The following is a 26,893-nucleotide window of genomic DNA, read 5'->3' as shown; positions in this document are numbered from 1 at the left end:
TACTGAAAAAACTAAAATTGATTAACTTTGGTAAATAGTAGGAACATGTAATAAAAAACACTAGCAAGCTAGTCTGCCAAAATATCCTAATTAATACTGAAATTCCTACAAAAAACCATTTGTTTACAAGTATAAAAATATCAATATTCACTATAAAGATTATGTTAGGTATAAAATTATATTGTATATATACAATACCCTATTCCTTTTTCTTTGTACAAAACTCATAAAAAAGTTTATTTTGTTAGAAAAAGTTGGCTTTCATTTCATGAAAATTGACTTAGATTTAGACTTCAAGTTTGAAGCTTTAGTTTAGGTTAATCATTGGTCACCGATCCACAAAATTTTCTTCAAATACTGGATGGGGGCGTAGAGCACATATTGCCTTGTGTAAAGGCCAGTCTTTTGTCTGGCATACAGACCCACAATAACGAGTTACATGACATAAACCACAAATACTAAACTCCTGTGGCCTCTTCTCCATTCTTATGCATGGTGGGTAGTGGCACTCAAAGAAACGATCTTCTGAAAGAAGGAAAAGTAATAATTTTTTAATTAAAAATATATTAATTGAAATATTAAAATCATTTAAAATATTTATCAGATGTCCAAAAAATTCTATTTCAGAATATAAAACATACACAGAAACTTTATCTAGTATCAATAGTTAAAAGTGAAGATTAGGATTTGCTACTTTATATCATTATATATTTCAGTAAATGCAAATTTCCTTTTCAGCTATGCAAACCCACATCCTATTCTTTCAAACATGTTTATCGAAAATTCTCAATGCCATTAAGGTGGTAGTTAAAAATTCAAGAATATTTATTAATGCACCTATACAGTTAATAAACCAGTTCATATTTATGTGTTATAGCAACCACCTTTAATCACCAAAATCTCTAAGGGGAACAGTCGAGGAGATGTATTTGATAGGTAGCCCGTGCTGCCGAGGTTACAGCGCTGTCAAGTCTCAGCAATTCTCTGATGCTTTTTAAAGTGGATGTTCTGTTTTGATTTGGAGATGAACAGATTATTGCTGTTATTGGGACTGGATTCAGATATCGCCAAAAGCTGATGACCTGATGAAAAATTCAAAGGAAAAAATAGCATAACATATATTCATAAAATTAGAAATTTGTAATGTAAATTAAACAACTTGGCAAAGAAAACGGGAGAGAAGAAATTTGATTAGTGAATTGAAATTAATTCTGAGGGTAAAACTGTGGATATCATTTAACCCCTTGCACTTGAGAGATACTTCGCAATATCACTCGCAATCTGATTTGATGCCGCAACTCGAGAGGTAACTCTCGCTCCCCACTTGTTTTGATGCAGAAACTTGATATGCGGCAATAACTGTTTATGTTTAATTTCTTTGAAGTGGGTTCCTACACTCTCTGTAGAATCCTATCAATTTTAAAATGATACCCCTTTAAATGGAGATAAGAAGATTTTCTTATATGGAATCTTATCTTTTCTTATCTAACACAATGTCTGTTCTCAGAGAAATGAACCTGGAAAAAGGTATCAAACAACATATAGTTATACTTGCCCTGACAAGCCGGGCATGCATCTTGGAAATTGTTATATGAAATATCATACACAGAAAAATTATAGAGACTAATATTTAAGAAATTATGTCTATAAAGGTGTAAAGATATATAAAATGTTAAAATATAAAAATTTTGTACATTACTTTGTGTGTGTAATGATTTTAAGTTACTGGTAAGAAATGTGTCAAACACTGCTACCGTGACATAATTAAATAGGAATCTTATTGATTAGTGTTAGTGCCACACTGAAGTTTATTTTGCCCTTTTCGCACTGCTCCATAACCTTTCAAAAGTTTGCATACGACAAGCAGTATTGGAATCAATAAAATTATATTTATTGTTATTGCAGAAATGTTTAAAATACTTTTATTCTGCAGTGCTACATACATTCCAACAGTCTAAGTATATTATAGTGCCATCAATAATATTTTCTTGAGTAACTTCAAGCAAAGTTCTTCCAGAGTGGTTAGACATAGCAACTAAAAAACATCATTTTGTTTTATGGCAAATCCCAGCGAACACCCATTGGAGTGGAAGGATATGACCAACGTTTTCTCGAAGCAAACTTTGACAATATTACCAGTGCCTATTTTAACTGATGGTCTAGACATTAATGCATGGTTACAATGGTTCTCATCTTCATTTTGGTGCTTCTTTCAAATTGAAGCAGAGCTTTATTTTATGGTTTTTCATGTACTTTCTTACAGAGAGAATTATTCCTCATTCCTGAAGAAACTATAACTGTATATGAAAGATGTTTCATCATTAGGTAAGTCCCAATTTTTTGTATTCATGATAAACACCATAATAATAAAAACACAAAAGACTGCTACATCTTTAGAATTTGTATTCTTGTTGCCAATTTTGAAATGCATTTTTCACTTTTTTAAAAAGTAAACCTTGTAATGATTTCAAGTAAACATTGACGAATTCATATGAACCAATCTCTTGAAGAGTTTAACAAAACATTTGGTGAAGATTCTGGTCTCAACAGAACAGTACCGATGAATGTGCGTTTCATTTTTTTAATACATCATGTAATCAAAATCGTAAAAAACAACCTTATATTTAGCGTAGGTATAATGAAACACTCAATCGATTTCGAGGGCAGCTAAAGGTCCCTCCTCATCAGGAGAAAGAAATACCTAGAAAGAAGAAAATAGGAGAAGGAGTCACAGAAACACGTAGTGCTTATCAGCACTGCACGTGGTTATAACTAGATTTTTAATCAGAGTTGCACTGGCCGCCTACTTTTACTGAGCCAGGCTGTCTGATCAAGCATAAAGAAATATTAGCGAAGTTAAAATAGGGAGCGAGGGGCAAATGCACATTACGCTCAAAATCTGAACTTCAAATAATGGAAAGCAACCACTGAACGGATTTTTATACCGTCTGGTAGTACCAAGCGCGAGGAGGTAACGCCATCTATCGGCAAAAATAATTGAATTAAGATAGTAGAATTTTAAAGGCATTAGGAAGGACTGGATTGGACTTCAAATCATTAACTAAACTTTCTAAATCTTTGTGAATGTGAAAAGCCTCAAGAAAATGCAATTCGCCTATGGAAGAAGCCTTTTGGATGATTTTTGCAGACCCAAAATCAAAATTATGGTTAAAAGTCCAGCTATGATACGCTATTGAAGACTTGTTAATTTCGCGTTTTTTGACATAAGATTCATGTTCCTTGATACGAAACTTCAACGCTCTTTTTGTTTGGCCAATATATCTTAAACCACACTGACATGATATACTATAAATTCCCCAAGAATTCAAGACAGAAATGCAATCTTTTAGAATCGAAGGGTGAATTTTATTAATAGGGGAGAAACCAACTTGAAAATTGAATTTCTGGAGAATCCGTGCAATTTTATAGCTAACAGAAGGATAAAATGGAAGCACGACAAGGTCATTAATATTATTTCTAACAGTGGAATGTCTTCTTTGATGGGAATCTGAAAATTTTTTGACGGCTTTATCAATAATCACGGGAGAAAATCCACGGTCAATCGCAACTGCTCTCAAATAATTAAGTTCATTGGTAAGCAAAGATTCAGAGGAACAAACTTTTAGCGCGCGGAAAACATAATAGTAAAAAGAAGCCATTTTTTGCTTAACAAGGTGGCATGACTTGGCATGGGGTGGTAAACAAACTGCAAAGGGTTTACGGTACACAGTGGTGCTAAAATCGGTTTCACTGCGGATTATGAGAATATCGAGGAAGGGGAGGGAATTGTTGGATTCAATTTCAAGAGTGAATTGGATGGCTGGATCAACTGAATTCATAATAGATAGAATCTCGGATAAATCCTCTTTATAACCGTCAAAAAGTGCGAAAGTGTCGTCAACATACCGAATCCAAAGACGAAAAGATAATTTATCAAATAATTTCATCTCAAAATAGTGCATATAAATGTCAGCAAGTACCGGACTGAGAGGATTACCCATAGCCAATCTTTCAACTTGACGAAAATATGCATTTTGGAAAACAAAGTGGGTTTGACTTAGAGAAACTTTAGTAAGCGAAACCAACTCATTAATTTCAGTACGTGTGAAGTGAAATTCCTGAAGCCTAGTTTCAAGACAATTTAGTGCTCCTTCGACCGGAACATTAGTAAACAATGATTTGACATCAAATGAAACCATAATGGAACGAAGTGGGGAAATATTTTTAAGTTTATCAATGACTTCAACAGAATTTTTTACAGTGTGAATATTGTTAGCAAGTAGAGGAGAAAATCTGGAAACTAAATATTTGGCCAAAGGATATGAAGCAGTACCTATGTTGGAAACAATTGGTCGAAAAGGAATACCGGTTTTGTGGACTTTTGGAAGAGCATAAAGTCTAGCGCAATTAGTAATAGGCGGAATAAGTGATTTCTTCAACTGAGTTGGCAGAATGTGGGAAGATTTAATAGCACTTTTTACTTTCATGAGGTCCGAAGTTGAAGGATCTTTAGGGATCAAGCAGTATGGGCCTTCATTTATCAATTTAGAGACTCCAGTAATATATGTGTGTTTGTCCATAACAACGATCTGTCCGCCCTTATCAGCTTTAGAGATAATGATATTAGTATCAGAATGAATTTCACGTAAGATCTCATTTTCCTTTTTGCTACGATTAGAACCCAAAGATTTATTGTTAAAATTAACGTTATGAGTAATTAGGTGGCGGATTGTATCCTTCTGCGTTTCCGAAATTTTGGAGAATTTAAAGGCTTTCTCTATAGGGGCGATGATTTGAGGAATTGAAGGTTTAGATGTCTTTGAAAAGTTGAAATTATATTTTAATACTTTTAACTGATCCTCCGAAAGATTCCTATTGGAGATATTAACGATGGAGTTAACGTTTACAGTGTGAAGATCAGCTAGATAATTGGGACTATCCGACTGGTGTGTGAGTTTTAGGAATTTAGAAATGAGCACATTTTTATGCCGTTGACAAACGGTATCGGTTCTAGACCAGGATGTATGTTCAAATGAGGAAAAATTTTCAGTGGAATTAGCAATTTTTATATGGAGGTAATATAATTCAAATTCAATTTTAGATAAACGTTTGCGTGTGTCCCTTATAATTTATTTTAACTTCGCTAATATTTCTTTATGCTTGATCAGACAGCCTGGCTCAGTAAAAGTAGGCGGCCAGTGCAACTCTGATTAAAAATCTAGTTATAACCACGTGCAGTGCTGATAAGCACTACATGTTTCTGTGACTCCTTCTCCTATTTTCTTCTTTCTATGTATTTCTTTCTCCTGATGAGGAGGGACCTTTAGCTGCCCTCGAAATCGATTGAGTGTTTCATTATACCTACGCTAAATATAAGGTTGTTTTTTACGATTTGATTGTCACATTAGCGTGTTTCTCTTCTAGTCTACATCATGTAATCTTTATTAAAAAAAATTTTTTTTTAATTGCAAAAGTATTTGACTTTTTATGTGTTGATAATGTTTGCCAAGTTAAATAAGTAATCGCTGATACTTCAGGAATCTTTTTGAAAAAAGTCATGAAAATTAATGCGCAAGTACTAACCTGTTAATTCAAACCATCTCAGGATAAACTATTTTGGATTACATAATGTTCCAGGTAATTCATGGCCTATTCTCACATTCATTAAAAAAACGGGAAGGAAGGTTTTTTTAACAAAATTATTTTATTGAAGATAAAACTGCAAAACTACCCTTATAAACCTTTTATTTATGGTCTCACAAAGAAAAAAAAACTTTATGCACGGAAATCAGGTTTAAATTCAGCCACAGACCAGCTGCAGTACTCATATTTAATTCTAGTCGGAGCTCCAAATCAAATGAGCCTGATTGTTTTAACTAATCAATTAAATATTTCTGATTAATTTATGAATTTTTTTATTATCTGTTCATTATATTTCAATATTAATTTTAAATTATTAACTTTTTCCAATTTTCTTCTGATGGCTTTCAATAGGGCCCAGGCATTTGAAATTTTAGAAATCAAGCACTGATGCAATTTTTAAAAAAAGTCCTTAATCCTTTTTTTTTCAACTAGATACCTGCATATAAAATCTCAAAATAGCAATTAGAAATAGAAAAAGTATATTATTTTAATGAGTCTATCTAATTTCAAAAAAATATTTAATGTTTTTAATTAGATATGAAATAAATGCATTTTTATTTAACTCTTTCGCATCAAAATCGCCCAAAACGCCCGAGCATTCAGACATCGGCTGGACTCCCCAAACACCTGAATAATTTCCTACCTAGTGCTTTCCCCCATCACACTGCATTGCTCATTGCTTTCAGGTGTTGTTAAATGACATGTCAATCATTCTTTTGAAGCGACTAAAAGTAGTTCTTTTTTTTTTAATGCACCTTCTCTTTCTTTTGTTTACTGTCAATGTTTAGCTTTTGATGTGCCGAAGTTGCAATTCTGTCCCAAGGGGTGAACTTCGCAAAGGGTGAAAGAAGTTCTCGCTTTACTTAAGTAGGTTATTGAAAGCACTGTCGTTAGTTCCGTTCACTGTCAAAAGTCGTTAATTCTGACACCCATAATCCGGACCTCAAAGCTACAAACTTTCTGCGCATGCGTCACGTTGACGCATTCAGTTAATGTTGCAGATTGCACTGTTCCTTAATCTTCGAATTGGATCCGGCTTATTATTTTTTGCAGACTGTTAGAGCAATTTTATAAAAGTAAGCTTGAACTTTTGATTATGTCAAATAGAATTTCCGATATATATTTACTAATATGTAAAGGATCTACAAAGCGAAAGTATGTTTCGAAGTCCATTAAACCAAAAGTAGAATTGCTGCAAAAAATGGATAAAGGCATATCCTTTGTTTATCTAACCATTCCGAAATCTGTTTATCAATTTCACACTGCTCTGCGGCAGAGGGGGGGGGGAACGTCGCGGCACGCAATGAATTGGAAGTTCATCTGTCAGCACTATCCTTATCTTCAGGGCAGATGTTTTTATTTTATTTGGCTTATAATTCCTTACTAAATGTAGTATTTCATCTCGACGTACTCCATCTTTGATATGATTTAAATCAAATTCCTCGTCATTATAATTCGCTTCCGATAGTGAAGAAAGTGACACAGAGGTTATTGAAAACGAAAAAATTTCAATTGACAAATTAGTCGGTATTCTCAACACAGCAATTATAGGACTTGGACAGCAGAACTTTGTAACTGAACAAGAAATTATGTCTGTTTATAGAATTAAAGAGAAAGTATTATCACATAAAAAACGAAGCAACTTAAACAACTTAAATTGAAAAAAATGTTTCATAAAGTAAACAAATATTATGCTTTTTTTTTTTTTTTTTTTTTTTTTTTTTTTTTTTTTTTGTAAATTTTGATACCCTTTAGATCATAATTGTTCTTTATTTCATAAATTACGGTTTCATATTTTTAATTTTATAATTTCTGCATGCCATCTTCCCAGATTTAAACTGCTGATCTATAATCCGGAAAAATGGATAATCCGCAATCGCCGAAGTCCCGATGAGTCTGGATTAACGACTTTTGACTGTATTCAATTTGTCATAGGGGGAAGGAAAAACATTCCAAGAGAAATTCGTAGACACGGGCGTTTTCAATGTTTGGGGAAAAGAGATTTTGCCCTCTCTCGATACAAAAGAGATAAATCAATCATATTAAAGAGCAAAAATTATATTCTTAAGAATTGTGCTTATTACTTTTTGTTTATTGCATTTATTGCTGCCTTGTTCTGCTGACAGCTACCAAAACTAAATATCTTATGCTTTGCCATTGGCACATGGAAGATAAATGTATTTTATTTCGGGCAAGGCAATATATTGCTTGGCTTTAAACAGCTGAGTTGATTGATTAAATCCGAAATATAAGTATCTTTTATTATGGTGAATAGCAGTGTACTGGTACAGCAAAGGTAAACTGTTTTCTTATTATATTTGCAAAGTGCATATGTTTGGATGGAGGACTATGTGTGTTCAAAATTTAAAGACTCTAAATGCTGCCAATTTTTCACAATGAGAGGAACATATATAAATACATACATATAGATTCTTCATTATTTGATTGGACTGTTCAACCAACATCCTATACATGAATTGCCAAAATGCACAACAAAAACTAAATTAATTGTAATTTCAGCGATTTTTTTTTAAACAAGACACTAATAAATATCTTTATAATATTTCACAACTAACCTTTACAATTATAAAAATCCTCTTCTGGAATATAGTCATTATTGATTTACCTGTATATTTCACATGAATTATTTCCTCATTTTCCCCCAAAATACAAAATTGGATCATTTTGTTCGAGCAATATCAGCTACAACTCAACTCTCTTCAAGTTTTTATGTTTTGAAAATAAGCTCTATTGTTTTTGTAAATATATTGCTTCTAAATTTTGTAAATATTTGCAATTAAAAGTGTTTTTTCATATTAAATCCACAGTTATCTTTGAATCTTTTAAAATTCTGGCATCTGCACAGTAGAACTATGGGTAATTTAAAACGGGAAAGAACACAACTATGGCAATATTTTACAACTTCTTTGAAAGAAGTGGAAACTGTTTGAAAAGATGAAGCAGTAAATAAGACCGATACCTGTATTTAATATTTTTAATGACAAAACTGGCAGATTATTTCAATTAGATAAAAAAATTAAAGTAACGTGGCTAGAAATTGAAAACTTTAATGAAGATGATTTTTCTAAGGATATGGATTTAATGGAAAGCTATCGAAATCAGTCAGTTGCTATGAAAACAAAAGTTGATTCAATGTTATTAACCACTGAAAGAAAGGGCGATATTCCAGTGTAGTAAATGAAACTAAGCTAATTTCCATGTTCCTAAGTTACAATTGACACGTTTTGATGTTAATGTCAAAAACTGGCTAGGATTATGGGGACAATTTAAAAAAAATTCATGATTATAGAATTGATGCAGATGACAAATTTCAGTATCTTTTACAAGCAACTGAAGAAGGTTCATCGGCTAGAGAGTTAGTTGCAAGTTTTTCACCATTTGACAAAAACTATTATAATGCTATTGAACAGCTGAAATCTTGTTTTGCTAATGAGCTATTAATTCAAATTTATTTTTGTGAACTTTTAAATTTAGATTTAACACAAGTGAAAAGTGCAGAAAATTTTACTTTGCGGGCTCTTTATGATAAACTGGAGACTCAGCTGCGAGAATTTAGTAGTAATGGCTGAAAAATATGAAGCAGTGTTATACCCTTTAGTAGAATCAGCTCTGTCAGAAGTTCTTATCAAGCAGTAGGAATGCACCGTGTAGAAAATAAAGACAAAATGAACATGTTTGGAAACTTATTAGAATTTCTTCGTCTGGAAGTTGAAAGTGAAGAGCCCTTACAACTTGCTCAATCAGAGTTTGCGAATGATCAAGAATTAAAAAAATTTAAAGTAAAAGAAAAAATTCCCAGTGCTGCTTGCATTGTATCTAATGAAAAGCAAAGAGCTGAAAAATGGCAAGCATTGCTTATTTTGTAATAAGTCGTTTCATAATACCTCAGGATGCTTTAAGGATGCCAAGATGTCACTGGAGGCGAAAAAGGAAACATTGAAGAAAAGGTAGGCTTGTTTCGTCTGTTTAAAACTAGGACAAAATTCCAAGATCTGCAAAGCTTATTCAAAGTGTATTATATGCAGGGGGGGAAGGAACATAGCATTATTTGTCCAAATATAAATCAATCAAAACAAGACAAACAATCTGAATCGGATGCACAGGTTCTTTGTCATAAAAAAATTCGCCAACATTATTGTTAACTGTATTGGTGAAAATTATCAATGATGACAGGTCCTGCATTCTTTGCATATTATTTGATACTGGTGCTCACAGATCTTTCATAAGAAAAGATATTGCAGAGAAACTAGAATTGAAACCTGTAGATCAAGAAATGATGAGTCATGGACTTTTGGGGGGCAGTGAAACTAAACAAGTCCTATAATGTCTACATTACAATGTGTGTGTTCAAATTTCAAGTACACTATTTTGGTTTTGGATGAAAAGAAGATATGTGATGTAATTCCACACGTACAGGATCCTGATATTTATCCAATTTTGAAACAGAAAAATACACGTTTAAGTGATACAAGAGAATATGTGCCTGAAATAGGTTTATTAATAGGAGCAGATTATCTTGTCGCATTAATGACTGGGAGAATTGAACCCATTGATAATAATTTGGTAGCTATGGACTTGGACAAAACTTGGATGGATGCTTCAAGGTAAACAAAGAAACTACTCTAAATCTTTGGAGAGCATAGGATATGCTACTAATTTAGGTTTGACGGAATTATGGAGCCTAAATGTCATCGATATAAGATGTTCTGCAGAAGTAAAGGCAAGGCAAGTAACCGATGAAGAAACAGCAGATTTTTTTCTGTAAAACTGTTAATAGAAATGAAGATAAAATGTACGAAGTTTGTTTGTCATGGAAAAGTGAATGCCCAGGATTAGAAATGAATAAAGAATTAGCCACTAAACAGTTAATGTCAACTACCAAAAATCTCACTAGATCTGGACACTTAAGAGAATATAATGTGTCTAATGAGTGGGTTCGGGATGGAATTATTGAAATTGTAGATAAAGGTAAGAAAAAGGGACACTATTTACCACATCCCGCTGTGATACAAACTGGTGTGACAACAACAAAAATTCGCCCGGGTTTTGATGCATCAACAAAAGATTCCAAAGGAAATCCCTTGAATAATTGTTTAGAGAAAAGGGGCCAAATTTATTAGAGTTGGTATCCAAATTGATAATGCAGTTTCGGGAAAATGTAATTGGTAGACATCAAAAAGGCATTTTTATAATCAGTTTGAATCCGGGGGATAGGGAATATTTTAAATTTCTGTGGTGAAAGGAGTTATCAAGACGAGATGAAATAATCACTCTCCGACATTTGTAGAGTGGTATTTGGTGCTTCTCCTAGTCCATTTTCACTAGAAGCAACTATAGCTTATAATCTAGAGAATGCTCTGGATGAAAGGAAGCAAACAGCTTGTGGACTCAAAGAATCTTTTTAAGTGGACAACTGTATTACGAGTTTAGAAACTAAAGAAGAGGCAGAAAAATTTATTTCTGAAGCTTAGGAGTTTTCAGCACAATTCACAAACTATGAGGCTGGGTTACTTCTGAAAAAATTGTAGAAAAGACACGACAGAGTCATTTCAATTCTAGGTCTCCCTTTGGGCACTGAAACCGATGAACTTTTTTGTGACAGTAAGGCTGAAATTACCCAATAAAAGAATTGTGTTAGTGGCTGCCCAAAGCTTGACTCTATTGGGATAACATGTCCCATTTCATTGATACCTAAAATATTGCTCTTCTGGAATATAGTGATTATTGATTTACCTGCATATTTCACTTGAATTATTTTCTCATTTCCCCCAAAATACAAAATCGGATAATTTAATTACGCTTTAAAATCTTTAAGCATCTTCCTAATTTACTGAACGCAAAATCCTTATGCATCATGTACGTTTTCCTATTGGATATTTTTAACTCTATTCTGAAAGGCCGATTTACAGTTCTCCAGGTGATTTTTGGCGAGTCCCTTGTTCGAGCATCTCGAACTGAGTGAACAGACCTGTACACTGATAGATTGTTTACACCAATCAGAGCAGACTGACAACTTGCCTCCGTTTGCTTGCAAAATGGATACGAACATGCAAGTCGCTGTGCTTGAAGTTTGCGAAGCAGTTTCCAATAAACTAATTTCTGTTCCAGGGGAAAGAAAAAAGAACAACAAAAGGAAATCGAAATGTGACTGTGTAGCTCACCGTGATGAATTGGGAGCATTAAATCAACTTTTAAATGAACTTCGGGGCGAGGACATCCGAACTTACAAAAACTTCATCAGAATGGGTCAGTAATAATTTGAAACTATTGGAAATGGTCACTCATTAAAAAAAAAAGTTCTTTCGAGATGTTCTGCCAGCAAAATTAAAATGCAGATAGTGGTTCGGTTTCTGGAGACAGGTGACTCCTACAGTTCTCTTCAATATTTATTGCAAGTACCAAATGCACAATTAGCATATTTATTCCAGAAGTGTTTGAGGTCATTTTCTGTGTATGAAAGTGAGCGAAAATTATTAATCTTTTGCTTGAACTCTCCAACACACTCAAATTTTAACATACTAATAATAGCCTTATACACCTTCTGTGAGTGATTTTTATTTTAATACTTTCAACTGATTGTTTGTAAACAAAATCTAATTACTGGTTCAAATAAAAGGAAAGACTATAAAACACAATTTCAAAATTTCAATTTATATTTTATTAGATGTAATTGGCCATGAGTAGAAACTGTTTTTTCGAAATTTATATCAACAAAATAAATGTTTGCCCTTTCTTTTTCTTTTTAAATTGAAAGCTCTATTTTATTGGATAGTTGAATAACATATAATTTAATTGTTTTTTGATTAAAGAAAATACAGAAATAAATATGTTTAAAATAAATATTTTGAATCAATACCCTAATTTAATGTTCTATGTTTTTCTACAATATCAAAAACCTAAATTCATTCTAATCAGTAGTTATATCCACATTATATTTAGATGTTAGTAACAATTTTCATAATATTTAGGTGAAGTATCTCATACTTCACAAGATGCATATGCATTAAAAAATTCCACAGTTAGATTATTGCTCCATCTTGGCATTTTTGATATAACGATAAAGTTGGGCACTACGTCTCTGCAAACACTGCTCGGAGCTACTGCCTGGATAGATTTTCAACTGGTTCAAAGTAGAAACTGACTCATTCCCTCTACGTTTCTATTCGGAAGAAGTGAGTGTTTACATAGTCAAAGTAGTCATAGCGAGGGCTCGCTGCGGGATGCTTAGAGATGTGTAAACTGGCCTTAACACTTAAGTAACAATTTTAAGGCTGCTGAATTCCAGATCATTTGCCAAATTTATCATTTTCTGAGTTTCTATCATTAGGCTTTAGACAATGCTTCACATATATAGACGAACCCTACATAATGAACTTCAAGAGACCAAAAGTTTGCTTCATTATAGCAAAATTCCTGCTAAAAAATATTTGCTCCCATAAGGAAAATGGATTATCTAATGAAAATGTGTAAAAACTGAATAAACAATTAAAAAAAAATATGTAACATTATCACATCTAACAAAAGAAGTGAATAATAAATCTAATTTTAAAAGAGATCACATTAAGATTTAATTACAATTATTATTATGTGCAGTTATTAAATTGTTGTTTGTTCTTTTCCAGTTTAATAATTTTACATGATAAATTACTTAGCACAGATATTATTGTTCCGATCTTTCCCTTGAATTACCCATTTATCATATACGAATAATTTAGTTTAGCCACAACTGTATTAAAATACTAAAAATGAGTAACAAAAAGTATATAAAATTTATCTTTAACTTTGCTTAGCTTCTATGCACAAAAATTACCTATAATCTTCTACCTGGCGTGATGTAGACTGGAAGAAAATTAATCCATGGTATCAAAGCAAAGATTCAGTAATCTTTTATAAAAAATATCCTATGTTTTGCAAATAATCTAAAGATGGCAAAATATTTATTCGAAGGACCTAATTTGGAGAACATTTATACTGGAAAAAAATAAACCGATAAGGATCAAAATGTCATTCCTAAAAGATGAACAGCCTCAAGCTCATATGATTCGCTACTTCCTTTCCCCGACTGGTGAAAATTCCAAAATTTTCATCATAGCATCAACCTTTACTCTCTGACATTTCAGTTATTGAAGTTAATGAAATCAAAGAACCCATTCTAGTACTTCAGTGGTCACTAACAACATATGGTATTTTAAGATATGCCTACTGTTCCTCCTCCTCCTAGAACTGGGTTCACCCCTTTGCACAGGCTTTGTTTAGAAAATAGAGCAAAGTGAGGATGAAGATAAAAGAAGAGTAACGTAAAGGTTTTCCCTTTATGGATGAAATGTGAAGCTTAACATCTAAAATGCTGATGATTTTAAAGATTAGTAATTTTTTTGTATTTAAACCTTAAGAAATTCTCGAAGATGTATGAAAAACATAAAATTTGAGTCAAAGATATCCATACAGCTCATTACAGTAAGACCCCACTTAACGCTGTTTCGTTTAGCGCTGTTTTGGTTTAGCGCTCTTTTTATTTCAACCCGGGGATTCCACGAAATCGCTTGCAGCATACGGGGATTCCACAAAATATTATGCAGCGATAGGTTTCAGATACATATCCGAAAGAGTGTACTTGTATTTCTTGTTTGGTGCGGTATTGTACAGACATATTTTGAAGGGGTAAATGTGGAAGATGTCGAAGAAATAATTCAAGAAGCAGCGGTTAGTCTTTCTAATGATGAGCTCAAGGAATTAACTGAACAAGAAGAAAACAAAAATGTTGACAGCAGTGATTCAGAAGAAGAGCAAAAAGAACTTTCGATGGCGTTTGTAAAAAGGAGTTTGTCTACCATAACTGAAATAATGGATCAATTCATTGAAAATGATCCGAATTTTGACAGGAGCTCAAAAGTAAGGCGTGGTGTTAGAGATGCTCTATCCGTTTATGAAGAACTTTTAAGAGAACAACGCAAAAGAAAAAGGCAAACAACATTAGATGCTTCTGTCACAAAAAGGCAGAACACTGAAAACGCAGAAGGCTAACTAAATATGACTGACTGAGAATTTTATTTGTTTTTTTTAAGAATATTTGTTTTGTTATTTATATTTTGTTTTTATTTTTGCAAGAAATAATAATGTGGTATTAATTTGGGCTTTAAGAAATAAATGTTTGGTTTTATTTTTATTACAAAAACATACTTTTTAAATTTAATACCTAACCAATTTCCTAGCCATCTTCCCCTAACCCCAATATTTACCTGTAAAGACAGCCTCGTTTAGCGCTGTTTCGCATTACGCTCTACTTTGATGGAACGTATCCCCCGCATTAAGCGGGGTCTTACTGTATATCTATTTTTATCCTCGAAGGTTCGGTATAGCAGTACAAAATAACATTAAATGTATGGGCAGGATCAAAAGGTTTGTTCGTTATGTGTGTGGGTTCAACAGCTTTATTTCATCTAATACCAAAACTTCAGCCTCAATTACTTTAATTGTAAATGAAGTTTTCAAGTAGCTTAAAAAGCTCTTTTTTTTTTTTTTTTTTTTTTTTTTTTTAAGCTTGAGCAAAAATTTAATTAATTAAATAAAATTTATCCACAACTGTTGAGAAACAAAATTCTGCAATACTCTACATGTTTCTCCATGGAAGAGAATTATCAAAGTTCCACAAATATAAAGATTCACTTTACAGAAATAAAGGATGTTAGGAAGGAAAGAAACTATTAAAATTTAATAAACTTCATTAAAACAAAAATAAAAACTGAAAAAATAAAAGTAATTTAAGCCATTTTGAAGATGTACACAAACTGGACACAACACAACATGAACGATAAACTCATTTCTTAGCAAACATTTGCTAAAAATGAAATAAAAACCACCCCATTATAAATTCCTATTAAAAAAAAAATGGCTCTGTTACCAAGCACTTCCACTTCTAATTTAGATTTGCTGGCACGGAACATTATCATGACAGACAGATTCCCATATTTATTGCATATATTAGCCAATGTGGAAAATGCATAGAATCAGTGCTGAAGCTTTAAGAACTGGTTTGTTGCCTAAATAATGGGTAACATTAGCTACTATGGTAGTGATTAACTGTCTAAGTAAATATTACAATTTAATTTTAACAACCAATTTGACCAACTGCTCAAAAATATTTTATGAACTAAGTTTTGCCGAATTAGTGCTAACTAGCTGAATCTCACCATTCTGTAAGTCATAAAATACATATTTAAAATTACATTCAAATTTAATCATATGCAAGATAACTTTTTACACTGTTTGAGATTTGCATCATCAGTGGTATCCTCATGCAATAGCATTACATGCTACTAAAAATATCATTAACTACTTACTCATTAAGGAAATTTCTTCTTGAATACTGAATAATTTGATATAGATTGGCTCCATCTAATACAAAAGATGAAAATTTTTGTACAAAAAAATGCAAACAGTGATTAATTATCTTTTTGTTACTTAATGATCTAAATTAACATACCTCATGTGGCATTCCTTCAATAGCAGACCAATATAGTGAACTTTCAAAAGTTTTTTGATTTATGTCTGGTGAAATATTCACTTCAACTGGACAGAGAGATAAATTTTCAAGACGATTATCAACAGTGATGCCATTTTTATGAAATACTTTAAATCCAGGAGCAATACCTCCGCAATGCTTTTCCCTGAAAATCAGAAAAATATAAAAAAATCTCTGTAATTGTTGGCGATTTTATCAAGAAAAGTTGATACTCATTAAAAAGGTCAGCCTTTTACTGTGGAATTAACAATAATTATTAGTTTTTAAAGTCTTTTCTAAGTGAATTTTTAACTGACCTTAACTTCTATGCTACAAGTTTTTCACTCTACAAATTTCCCGAGGGGATAAGCTCTTTATTAATAATTTATATATATATATATATATATAAAGGAGGAATTTAAAAAAAAGTCTTAAAATTATAAATACTCTCTAAACTAAAGGAATAAATGCACTTTAGCAGCATGTTTTCATGATACGAAATCAGAAAAAATTGATTTGGCCAATCAATTAATTAGAATGAGAAACTGGGTTATTTTTATTCAAGAGAAAAAATAATTCAATCTTAATATTCTAATTGTTCAGCCATTTAGTCTTGACTTCTTTACTTTTGCTTAGGCACTAAAATTGTTCTTATTGGTTCTCAACTTTTCCTTTTTGCATTTTTATAATAATTTGGAAGGTCATAATGTTAGCATTAATATAATTTTTTTATAATATTATATGTATGATGATTTGGGAACTATGCAGACAGGTGTTAAAGTTACATATCCATAACGAATAAACTTAAGCAATCATGCAGATGCAATAAAACAGAAGTCATAGACTTGCATCAAATCTGTTTTATTCTTTAGCTAAAGACTTTATGGCCACAAATAAATCAGCAAAGTAATCATGCGCATTCTAGAACATTGTATTTACACTTTTTTCTTTCTTCTTTAAGAAGAGAAGTAACTAGCAGTAGTCTGGTTAAGCCAAAATGCAGAAGCTTTGTGCTCAGGACAAAATCTTAACTCAAACTGGGTTAGTTTCAATACCATTTGAACAGACAGTTAATGATGCTCTAAAATTATTAGTGATTGTTTGAGCTTGTCATCAGCATCATGTAAAAGTCATATGATACAAATCTAGAAATGATACATTCCAGTAAATGTTATTATAAACAACTGCTATTTTTAGAAAAGGAGAAATGCCCAAATGAAAATGAAGAATTAAGAGGCTATAGCTAATTTAGATTATAATTTTGATTTACATATTTTTATCTTACACACACACCCAACTGAAGCAAAGGGAAAAACTACATTATTAAAATTCAAAACAAAGCCTCGATACATTATAAAAATAAAAGATAAGAAAATAACATTATTTTAAAAACAGCACAAATGTCATGGTTCAAATTCCTCCTCAAAGATATATAACTGCATTCAGCAGTCAATCACATGAACACTAGCAAGTCTTTGTCGTCACAATATCGGGAAATTTGTTTCAGGCAGAAAACACTGTTACTGCACCATGAATGATGATGTTTAATAAATATGGTAAAACAATGAGAATTACCTCACCACAAAGCAATAACTTCTAGAGGCATACTTTCACAGGCAAACAGAGGAAATTAGTGTGTATTGACATTATATATAGGAAAAAAAATATGCAAAACAATCTACTCAAGAGAATTTAAATTCAGATTAAAGTACTAGTTAAGTGATTTTATCTGCAGGACACAGTGTGTCCTTTTCTAGAACTAGCTGCTTTTAACTATTTTAAAAAAGGTGAAGCATTTATGTACAGAAAAGTCACTGCTGCTTAATTGATTATAGCAAAGCATATGAGGGCCAGCTACCAAGAGAAAAGAATGCCTTTGTAGATTTTCTTGACGAAACAGACTTGTATTCACACTACACATAGAGAAAACTACGAAAATACCCATGCGACTAGCCTATTTGTCAGTATTCAAACCTAAGTTAAACTACAGTCAAAAGTCGTTAATTCGGACACGCATAATCCGGACCTCAAAGCTAAAAACTTTCTGCGCTTGCGCACAGGCGTTTTACGCTAGCGCGTAAGACCTTGACTACTGCGCATATGCGTGTGCGCAAGCGCAGAATACGTTTTCGCCTGTGCGTTTAATGTATAATGGATGGTGTAAGCTAAAATTATCTAATTATCTATTTCAGTTAATGTTCATGATTGCGTTGTTCCTTAATCTTCGAATTGGATCCCGCTTATTATATTTTGCAGACTGTAAGAGCAATTTTATAAAAGTAAACTTGAACTTTCGATTCTGTCAAATAGAATTTCCGATGCTGGAACTTCCAAAGGATCTACAAAATGAAAGTATGTTTCGATGTCCAACAAACAAAAAGTGGAATTGCTGCAAAAAAATGGACAAAGACATGAAGAATGTGACAGAGAGGTTAGTGAAAACGAAAAAATTTCAATTGACAAGTTAGTCGGCATTCTCCGCACAGCAATTAGTGGGACTTGAACAGCGGAACTTTGTAACTGAACAAGAAATTATGTCTGTTTATAGAATTAAAGAGAAAGTATTATCACATAAAATGAAGCAACTTAAACAACTTACATTAAAAGAAATGTTTAATAAAGTAAACAAATAAATATTAAGCTTTTTTTTTTTTCTTTTTGTAAATTTTGATACCCTTTAAATCATAATTGTTCTTTATTTCATAAATTACGGTTTCATATTTTTAATTTTAGAATTTCTGCATGCCATCTTACGAGATTTAAACTGATGATCTATAATCCAGAAAAATCGATAATTCGGAATTGCCGAAGTCCCGACGAGTCCGGATTAACGACTTTGACTGTATCAGTGTTCAGAGACCTTATTCATTTGGCTTACTGGTAGGCTTATGTGTGGGGAAAAAAAACCACACAAGACAGTAATTTTTCTATTTAACAAGATTAATATTTATACAAAAATATTTGCTATTCGAGTGTACGTTTTTATTTCAATGAAACAAAAAATATATTTAGAATGGAAGAACATAAAAGAAAAATCAATATTAACATTAGTAACTTACTTTAGATAATATATTCTTAAATTAATATTAAAAAACTATGCATCCTGCATATCACAAAGAATTTGGTCCAGATATTAAACATATACTATGTAAATACAGTCAAAAGTCGTTAATTCGGACACCCTTAATCCGGAATGATCTATAATCCGGACCTCAAAGCAAAAAACTTTCTGCGCATGCGCATAGGCGTTTATGCGTGCGCGTAAGACCTTTACGACTGCGCATATGCACGTGCGCGTTTAATGTATAACGGACGGTATAAGCTAAAATTATCTAATTATCTATTTCAGTTAATGTTGATGATTGCGTTGTTCCTTAATCTTCAAATTGGATGCGGCTTGTTATTTTTTGCAGACTGTTAGAGCAATTTTATAAAAGTAAACTTGAACTTTTGATTATGTCAAATAGAATTTCCGATGCTGGAGCTCCCAAAGGATCTACAAAACGAAAGTATGTTTCGATGTCCATCATACAAAAAGTGAAATTGCTGCAAAAAATGGATAAGACATGAAGAAGGTGACAGAGAGGTTAGTGAAAACGAAAAAATTTCGATTGACAAGTTAGTCGGTATTCTCGGCACAGCAACTAATGGGACTTGAACAGCGGGACTTTGTAACTGAACAAGAAATTATGCCTGTTTATAGAATTAAAGAGAAAGTATTATCACATAAAACGAAGCAACTTAAACAACTTACATTGAAAGAAATGTTTAATAAAGTAAACAAATAAATATTAAGCTTTTTTTTGTAAATTTTGATATCCTTTAGATCATAATTGTTCTTTATTTCATAAATTACGGTTTCATATTTTTAATTTTAGAATTTCTGCATGCCATCTTACGAGATTTAAACTGATGATATCTATAATCCGAAATCGCCGAAGTTCCGACGAGTCCGGATTAACGACTTTTGACTGTAGTATGTACATAGTGCGTGTCAACATAATTTAATGCTAATGGTTTCAAATCAAAGACTTCAGATTATAAACTTAAAATTTATATTTTATCTTAAATTAAATATAAATGACACAAATTACCATAATAATTCATGCACATATTTTCCCGTATGTCGTCCTCGACTGACTGGATAGCCATAAGCATATAAAACAGCTCCTTCTCCATTTTTATCTATTTCTACAAAAGGCTGAAAGTATAAAACATACCATAAACATCTATAATTATTGATATATCAATATTACTCATATTATTTTTTTAAAGATTACAAGATATTTCAATTAAATCTTTTTCGTAGTCTAGTTACATTGTATAAAACTGGCATATGCTAACAGCTCAAGTACTTACATATTAGCACAGCCACCTTAGTAAAAGTTATGAATTTTCAAAATGAGCCAAACTTTGACAAGCCCATAACAATTCTTCATTATTAAGAAGCAACATAATTAGTTTTGTACGAGTTCATTTTGTCGTGTCTCAAGTTCCAATGATTTTTAACACATTTTTTCTGCATTAAACTACAAATAAGTGGAATTAGCCTTCAACAGAAAAATTTCAACGAAAACTGGTTTCAAAGGGAATAATTGCTTTGCTTAAAGCAATCATCACAAAATTTCCACCAACACAAAAGAAACAGAACCTTGCTTATAAATAGATGTATTGATTGATTTTAGCGATAAATACTGAATTAACATGTACAATAATGTACGTAACAGGAGCAGAAATAAGTCTGCCTTTTTTTAACAAAAAATTGGGTATTTATTGTGAAAGAACAGTACACTATGTTTTATTAAAAGTCTTGTCCATTGCTAGCCACTACTTTTTCCCATCTTTCTTGATGCATATGGATACCACATTGGCAGAATGCTACATCTTTCAAGGTTATCCAAAATCAACTCAATTCTTGGTATCTCAATATGACGTGAAGCGCTGCTCACACAGGCTATGCATCATCAATCTAAACAAGTAATAATCAGAAGAAGCAATGTCTAGTGACAGGGCTGGATTTTGGGGTACTTTTCTGTTTTGCCGGTGCAAACAATAAAGTCGCCAATAATGGTACAATTGATGCCAAACCGAATATCTTCGCTGATAACCCTTTGCGCTTCATTTTCAAAACAAGTCGCAGCCATTTATTGTTTGATTGTTTCTTTCAATACTGGCATACAATTATAGAATTTTTACAAGATAGTTAAATTTTATGCCCTAAGACCATTCGCAGTAATTAAGTCAATTAGGCTGCAACCACACCGCTTACCCGAAGGCGAAAATATAGAAAAGGCAAAGTCAAGGGTTAAATTCATCATTTCTAATGAGAATGCACTAGCGAAGTAAAGAACTGCGGTTTTACATAATTTCTGATTAAGCTATTCATACGAATTGAAATAATTCTTGCATTTAAACTTGTATTCCAAATTAAGATTTAACTTGAAATTAATGTAGATAATTACTGAAAGAATTAGATTTTTGTAGTGTAGTTTACGTGAGATGAGATCACTTGGGGTCACGTGATACAAACAGGCTGTTGAACCATGAAAGTTCTTAAATCAATGTCTTTTTACAAATTGATTTATTGGCTTTTTACAAAATGTTTTTACTTTATGTCGCCAAAATCATTGTCATTTTGGCACTATCTCGCAAATTTAGCAAGATAGCTATTTACCTCAATGTTATATACACTTGTCCCTGTAATCTTATTTTTCCAGCAAAACTCTGCTCTCTTCAGATTTTTGTTTACATTATGCATATTTCATAACAATATTAATGTGTTAAGAATCTGATTAACATACAGCTAAAAGAAAGGGGGAAAAAACCTCAGGAAGTAATAAGGAATAATTATACTTAAATAAATAAAGCATGAGAAATTTTTAGTTTACTTTGTGTTTCTTTAATGATGCGATACTAAAATCTTACCTCAAAGTGGAATTCTCGAAAAAGTGAAATATCTCTTTTATCCAAAAGGGTATACTTCAACTGCAATGAACACAATTAAAACATTTAAGACATAAAACATATCTATAAACAAAGGAAAAAAATCACTATTTAAAAATTTTAGTCTATTATCTAAAATAAATATTCCTAAACCTTTAAAAAACACTATAGCAACGCTTGCATAAAAACACAAATGATTAATAAAAAATGTATCTATTCTATGAAGGAAGTCCACACTTCCGAAAAGCAAACTTTCAGATAAGATTGGGTATTAGTATTTTGCCTCCTGGTGTAATCTCAGCAGATTCTAAATTCTGTTGCCCAACACCTCCCTAAACTCTAAAAATTTTGCAATGTCTAAACTTTTCCTCATTATTTCTTTAACCTTTTGAGCATTATGAGTTTAGCCCTGAAATTTCAAAGTTCCTTAAAATGTCATGAATAAGTGATATTTTCTTGATTTTAATTAAAAAATTACTCTCATTTTGTACTCTCATTTGTCTCATTTCCTTTTCTTTCAATATACATGCAAACTGAAATCAGATGCATTAAAAGCTAGCAGAAATTTTCATGTGTAATGAATATAGACGGCAACCTTCTATATGGAATTTTCGAGCCATAACAACCGTGACCTTTATCCGGTCATGAGATTTTTTTTTGTCCAGTGGTATATAATAGCTCATAATTTAAGATCTTTTACTTTCTTTAACAATGTAAATGTCATCTTAATGAATGTAAGTTTATGAAATTAGAGATTAAAATTAAAAAAATCTGAAGGCTTTCAGATTTTACATTATGCCCAAAAGGGTTATAATGTTGCAATGGCCCCAACTTGTCAGCAACAGTGGTAGTGACTGCTTTTACACAAACAAACTCGTAAGAAGGGTTTAAATCCCTTTTTATTCTACTTTAGAAATAACAGTTGTGTCCACTTGACGCTCACAAACTACGCCGACCCGGCGGTTTTACAAAATAGAAAAGTATAACTAAAAATAAATGACAAGATGAATAAATAACGAGATCACTACCTACGAGGCTCTATAATCGTAACTAACTTAACCGCGTTCTAAGATACAGCTGAGATTCAGCAAACTTCCTGATTAAGAAGTTGAAAGATTCAACGAACTGCCGAAATAGGCACACAGGCCGAAACGCGTGTGTGAAGTTCCTTCCCCTGATGAAAGACGAAGAACGGAAGTGACCTACCCCGGAAAAACTGCTCGAGGCAGGCTGGTGGGGGGGGGGAGGAAGACTGGACTGGTTAGCACTTGGAGTTGGACCGGCAAGCATGCCATGTGAGAGTATAGAGAACTGAAACATGTTTTAATTTCTTTTGCGCGCCTTGTATATATATATATATTGTATATAGTTTATTTTAGAGTGTATTCGTTGTATGGTGTATCAATAGTGCAGTATGTGTAATAAATTAGTGAAAAAAATGTCAAAGCGGACAAGTGTTATTTTCCCATTATGGTAAGTTCAGCAGAAGAACGAACCTCGTGTTTGAACGAGCGCGAGGCATGACAGCGCGGTTCTTAACTCGCAACTTTCACGCTCGCGATTCAAGAAGCACACTTACAATCTCGTTTCCCTTCTATTTAAACTTAATTTACTTCTGCTAAAATTTGAATACTCTGCGCGTTCTACTAATTTACATACTCTGGCATTGGCAATTCTAGGGGAAAGTAAAGGCTTGACAGGAAAGATAGCTTAAAATAAATGTTAATTAAAATAAATATAAACCCTACAGGGTGTCTTTTAAACATTTTCTGTGTTACCTTTATTTATTAAATATCATGTTCCCTGCTCTTAAACTATAAAATTCAATTCAACAGCAATATTGCAAAATAATTTTTAAATGAGCACATCTTTAGAATTTCCAATACACAGTCTTGCGAGCTAGAGATAGAAATGTTTTTTTCCCCCCGTACAGTGTTGCCATTGTTTGCTTTGAAACCATTGAGTTTGTTAACAAAAAATTAGTTAAAATGTCATAAAATATGAAATCGATTAGAAAACAAATTTCAAATTATAAACTAGGGCTTCCAGTTGTCCATATTCGGCAGATTAGGTTATTACAAATTTGATGGCTCTAGGTACCACTGTTTTATTACAATGCAAGAAACATACATACATTTATGCAGATTCTTGGCTAATCTTTGGAATATGGTAACAGGTAGTTTGGCAACATTTTGGTAAGGTGATAAAGGTTACCAGCTAGAACTTTAGCAGTGTACATGGATAAAGTCAAGAGCGTGCGCAATGCCATTTTTGTGCAATTCTGGGATGTTTTTTTAAGTGAAAATAGGTCGACGTGTACATGGATACCGTGTATGTGCAATTCTTAAAAACGCGGCAAGCAGTGGGCGATTCTGCACTTTCTCCCAATTTTGCACTTAATCTTCGTCATGATTAAGCACTTTTGTTCCATATAAGTTCTAGCATAAGCGTAATTCGGCTAGCAGATTGTTGGAAAAAAATTTTGAGTAAAAAAAAAAACATGCCTTTACTTTGTGAAAACAAAATGGTGTCAAAAAAAAAAAAAAAAAAAAAAAAAAAAAAAAAAAAACTAGCAGGTTGCTGTCGCAGGGTTGGTCACCAAATTACCATAATCAGAAAATTAACCGAAATCAACAGTCCTTCTGGACAAGTTGCCCCTTTGGACGAATAATCATACAAATCTAGCTAATAAATGCTGTTTAAATACAGGTCTTTATGACAGATCCAAAACCCTGCACCATTCAGATTGTTAAAGTCTAAAAGTTTTGCTGTCCAGTTGCACCTCCTCTGTTGGCTACCATGCTTACAGGTTAATATGTCGTATCTTCCAATTCAGTGCTGCCCTTCCCCCCTCCCCAAAATGTTTCACAAGTCATAATTCAAAGAAAGATGAAAAAGACAAGACTGAAAAGTAACAATCAGTGGTACTTATGTGCCACTGCAACCAATTTAACAGAATTTGATATAAATTTTTAAAATGTGCCAAACTCTGGCAACAATGCTCATTAACAATCCTTTAATCAGGCAATGTCATTTTCACATCTACTTTTTTTTACTCCAAATTATAAAGGACTTTATGGACAAATCTCATTATTTTTTGCCATAAACTTGATTTTAAAATGTTAGCTTGTAGAATTTGCGTAGAATTTGCCAATAATAGAAGAAAATGTAGTAAAGTTTTTGCAAGAATACAGAATTTTATAGCAAAATTTCTATATAGAGAACAATGGGAGATGTGTTTGGCAATAGCCACTGTTGCCAACTCTGCAATTCTCTGATACTTTTTTAAGCGAAGAGATTGCTGTATACTTGGGAAGAAGAGGAGCACAAAAAAATTACAGAAAGATTTGGAGAAGAACACGTTTTATTTTTTTAATGTATCACGCAATTTGCTGACTTACGATAAATATACTGATAGTTTGGGATTCTTTTTTTTTTTAAAAAAAAAAAGCTGTGAAATCCACCAACTTGTACTGATAAGTAACTTTTACCTTTTTATCTGTAGAAAATCACCAAACTCCACCAAGGTGGTTATAATAACAGGTAAGTACTCAATCAGTCAATGCCAATGAAAATTTCGTAGAATAATCAAATGTAGGAGCATGAATGTCAAGCTTACTTATTCTCTAGGGAGGGATGAGTATTACAACAGACTGCAAATATGTATGCACATAACAATTGAATTACAAATAAATACAAAATGATCAATGACTACAAATATATATATATATAAAAATTAATTATTTAAATCAACTATATAGGAACAGAGTAAAATCTGGCAACGTACGTTAATATATTTTATTACTTTGAAATTATTACACAATTGTACAGCTAGCTATATTTTAAGAAACATCACTAATAACGTGTGCACACTTTCCTCTCGATTATCAAGTTTCCCTTGCTAACAAATAATAATAATAATGTTAAATTCTTTTTCTTAATAAATAACGATTTTTTAATTCAGCTTCTAAATCTGAACACCACAGAGATACATATGCCAAATGAAAGAGCTAATAAAGATAATAGTGTTCTGGAACATTTTGTGCATCTGAGGATTTTATCATTTTAGATATTTAATTTGTTTATTTATATTAAGCAACAGCATACTCACATGCGGCTAGACGTAAGCGAACAAATATTAACATTTTGAAACCACTTTTGGCCATTAATCATCGGACTTTCTAGAAACCACCATGGTCATGATAAAATCTATCAAAAGTATATTTATTTTGCTACGCTTAAGAGGATCTCAACTGTTTTTATCTTAACCTATCTGATACATTTTGAAGATAAAAATAAAAAATTTTCTTTTTAGAATAAGGAAAATAATGCGCAAGAACACTATTAATATTGCACTACGTATATTAATATTATCGATTATACTACATACATTTACACTAATTAAATGTCATGATACTTTATAAACTTTAACTAACTTAAAAAATAATCTAAGTTACTATTTCAATCACTTGAGACAGTAATTATCAAGAAAACAGTAATTATCAAGAAAACAGAAAGTTTTTGACAATATTTACTTACTTTTCCGGCAGCAGGGCCTAAATGAACAATACAAAAATTTACGCCAACAGTGCATGATTCGTTACTTTTGCTTTGTAACTTCATACGGTGATAATAGTTAAGTCTTCTTTTGTATCTGAGTATTCTTTCAAATTTCGAAACTCATGCACTAATTTTATTTAAATTAAACAATTATACTACAAAAATCCCTTTAATTACACCACCCGCCGAAGACATGTGCTTCCGTTTCAAAAAAGAGAGGGCGCC

General features: G+C 32.2%; 1 protein-coding gene across 1 annotated transcript; it reads right to left on the bottom strand.

The window, feature by feature from the left end:
* Positions 1–74: 74 nt before the first annotated feature.
* Positions 75–26,893, bottom strand: LOC118185079 (zinc finger MYND domain-containing protein 19-like). The gene is made up of 6 exons (XM_035354871.2): positions 26,648–26,893; positions 22,091–22,150; positions 20,260–20,366; positions 16,148–16,331; positions 16,005–16,059; positions 75–525 (listed from the first exon to the last, which is right to left on the bottom strand). The coding sequence occupies exons 1-6, from the start codon at positions 26,729–26,731 to the stop codon at positions 329–331; spliced, it is 687 nt and encodes a 228-aa protein (XP_035210762.1). The 5' UTR covers positions 26,732–26,893; the 3' UTR covers positions 75–328.

The sequence above is a fragment of the Stegodyphus dumicola genome, chromosome 10 (genome assembly GCF_044657685.1).
Source record: "Stegodyphus dumicola isolate Sdum_Otavi_A_Nest chromosome 10, ASM4465768v1".
NCBI lineage: Eukaryota > Metazoa > Arthropoda > Arachnida > Araneae > Eresidae > Stegodyphus > Stegodyphus dumicola.
Note: the sequence above shows the minus strand (reverse complement) of the source record. Positions and strands in the feature narration are given on the sequence as shown.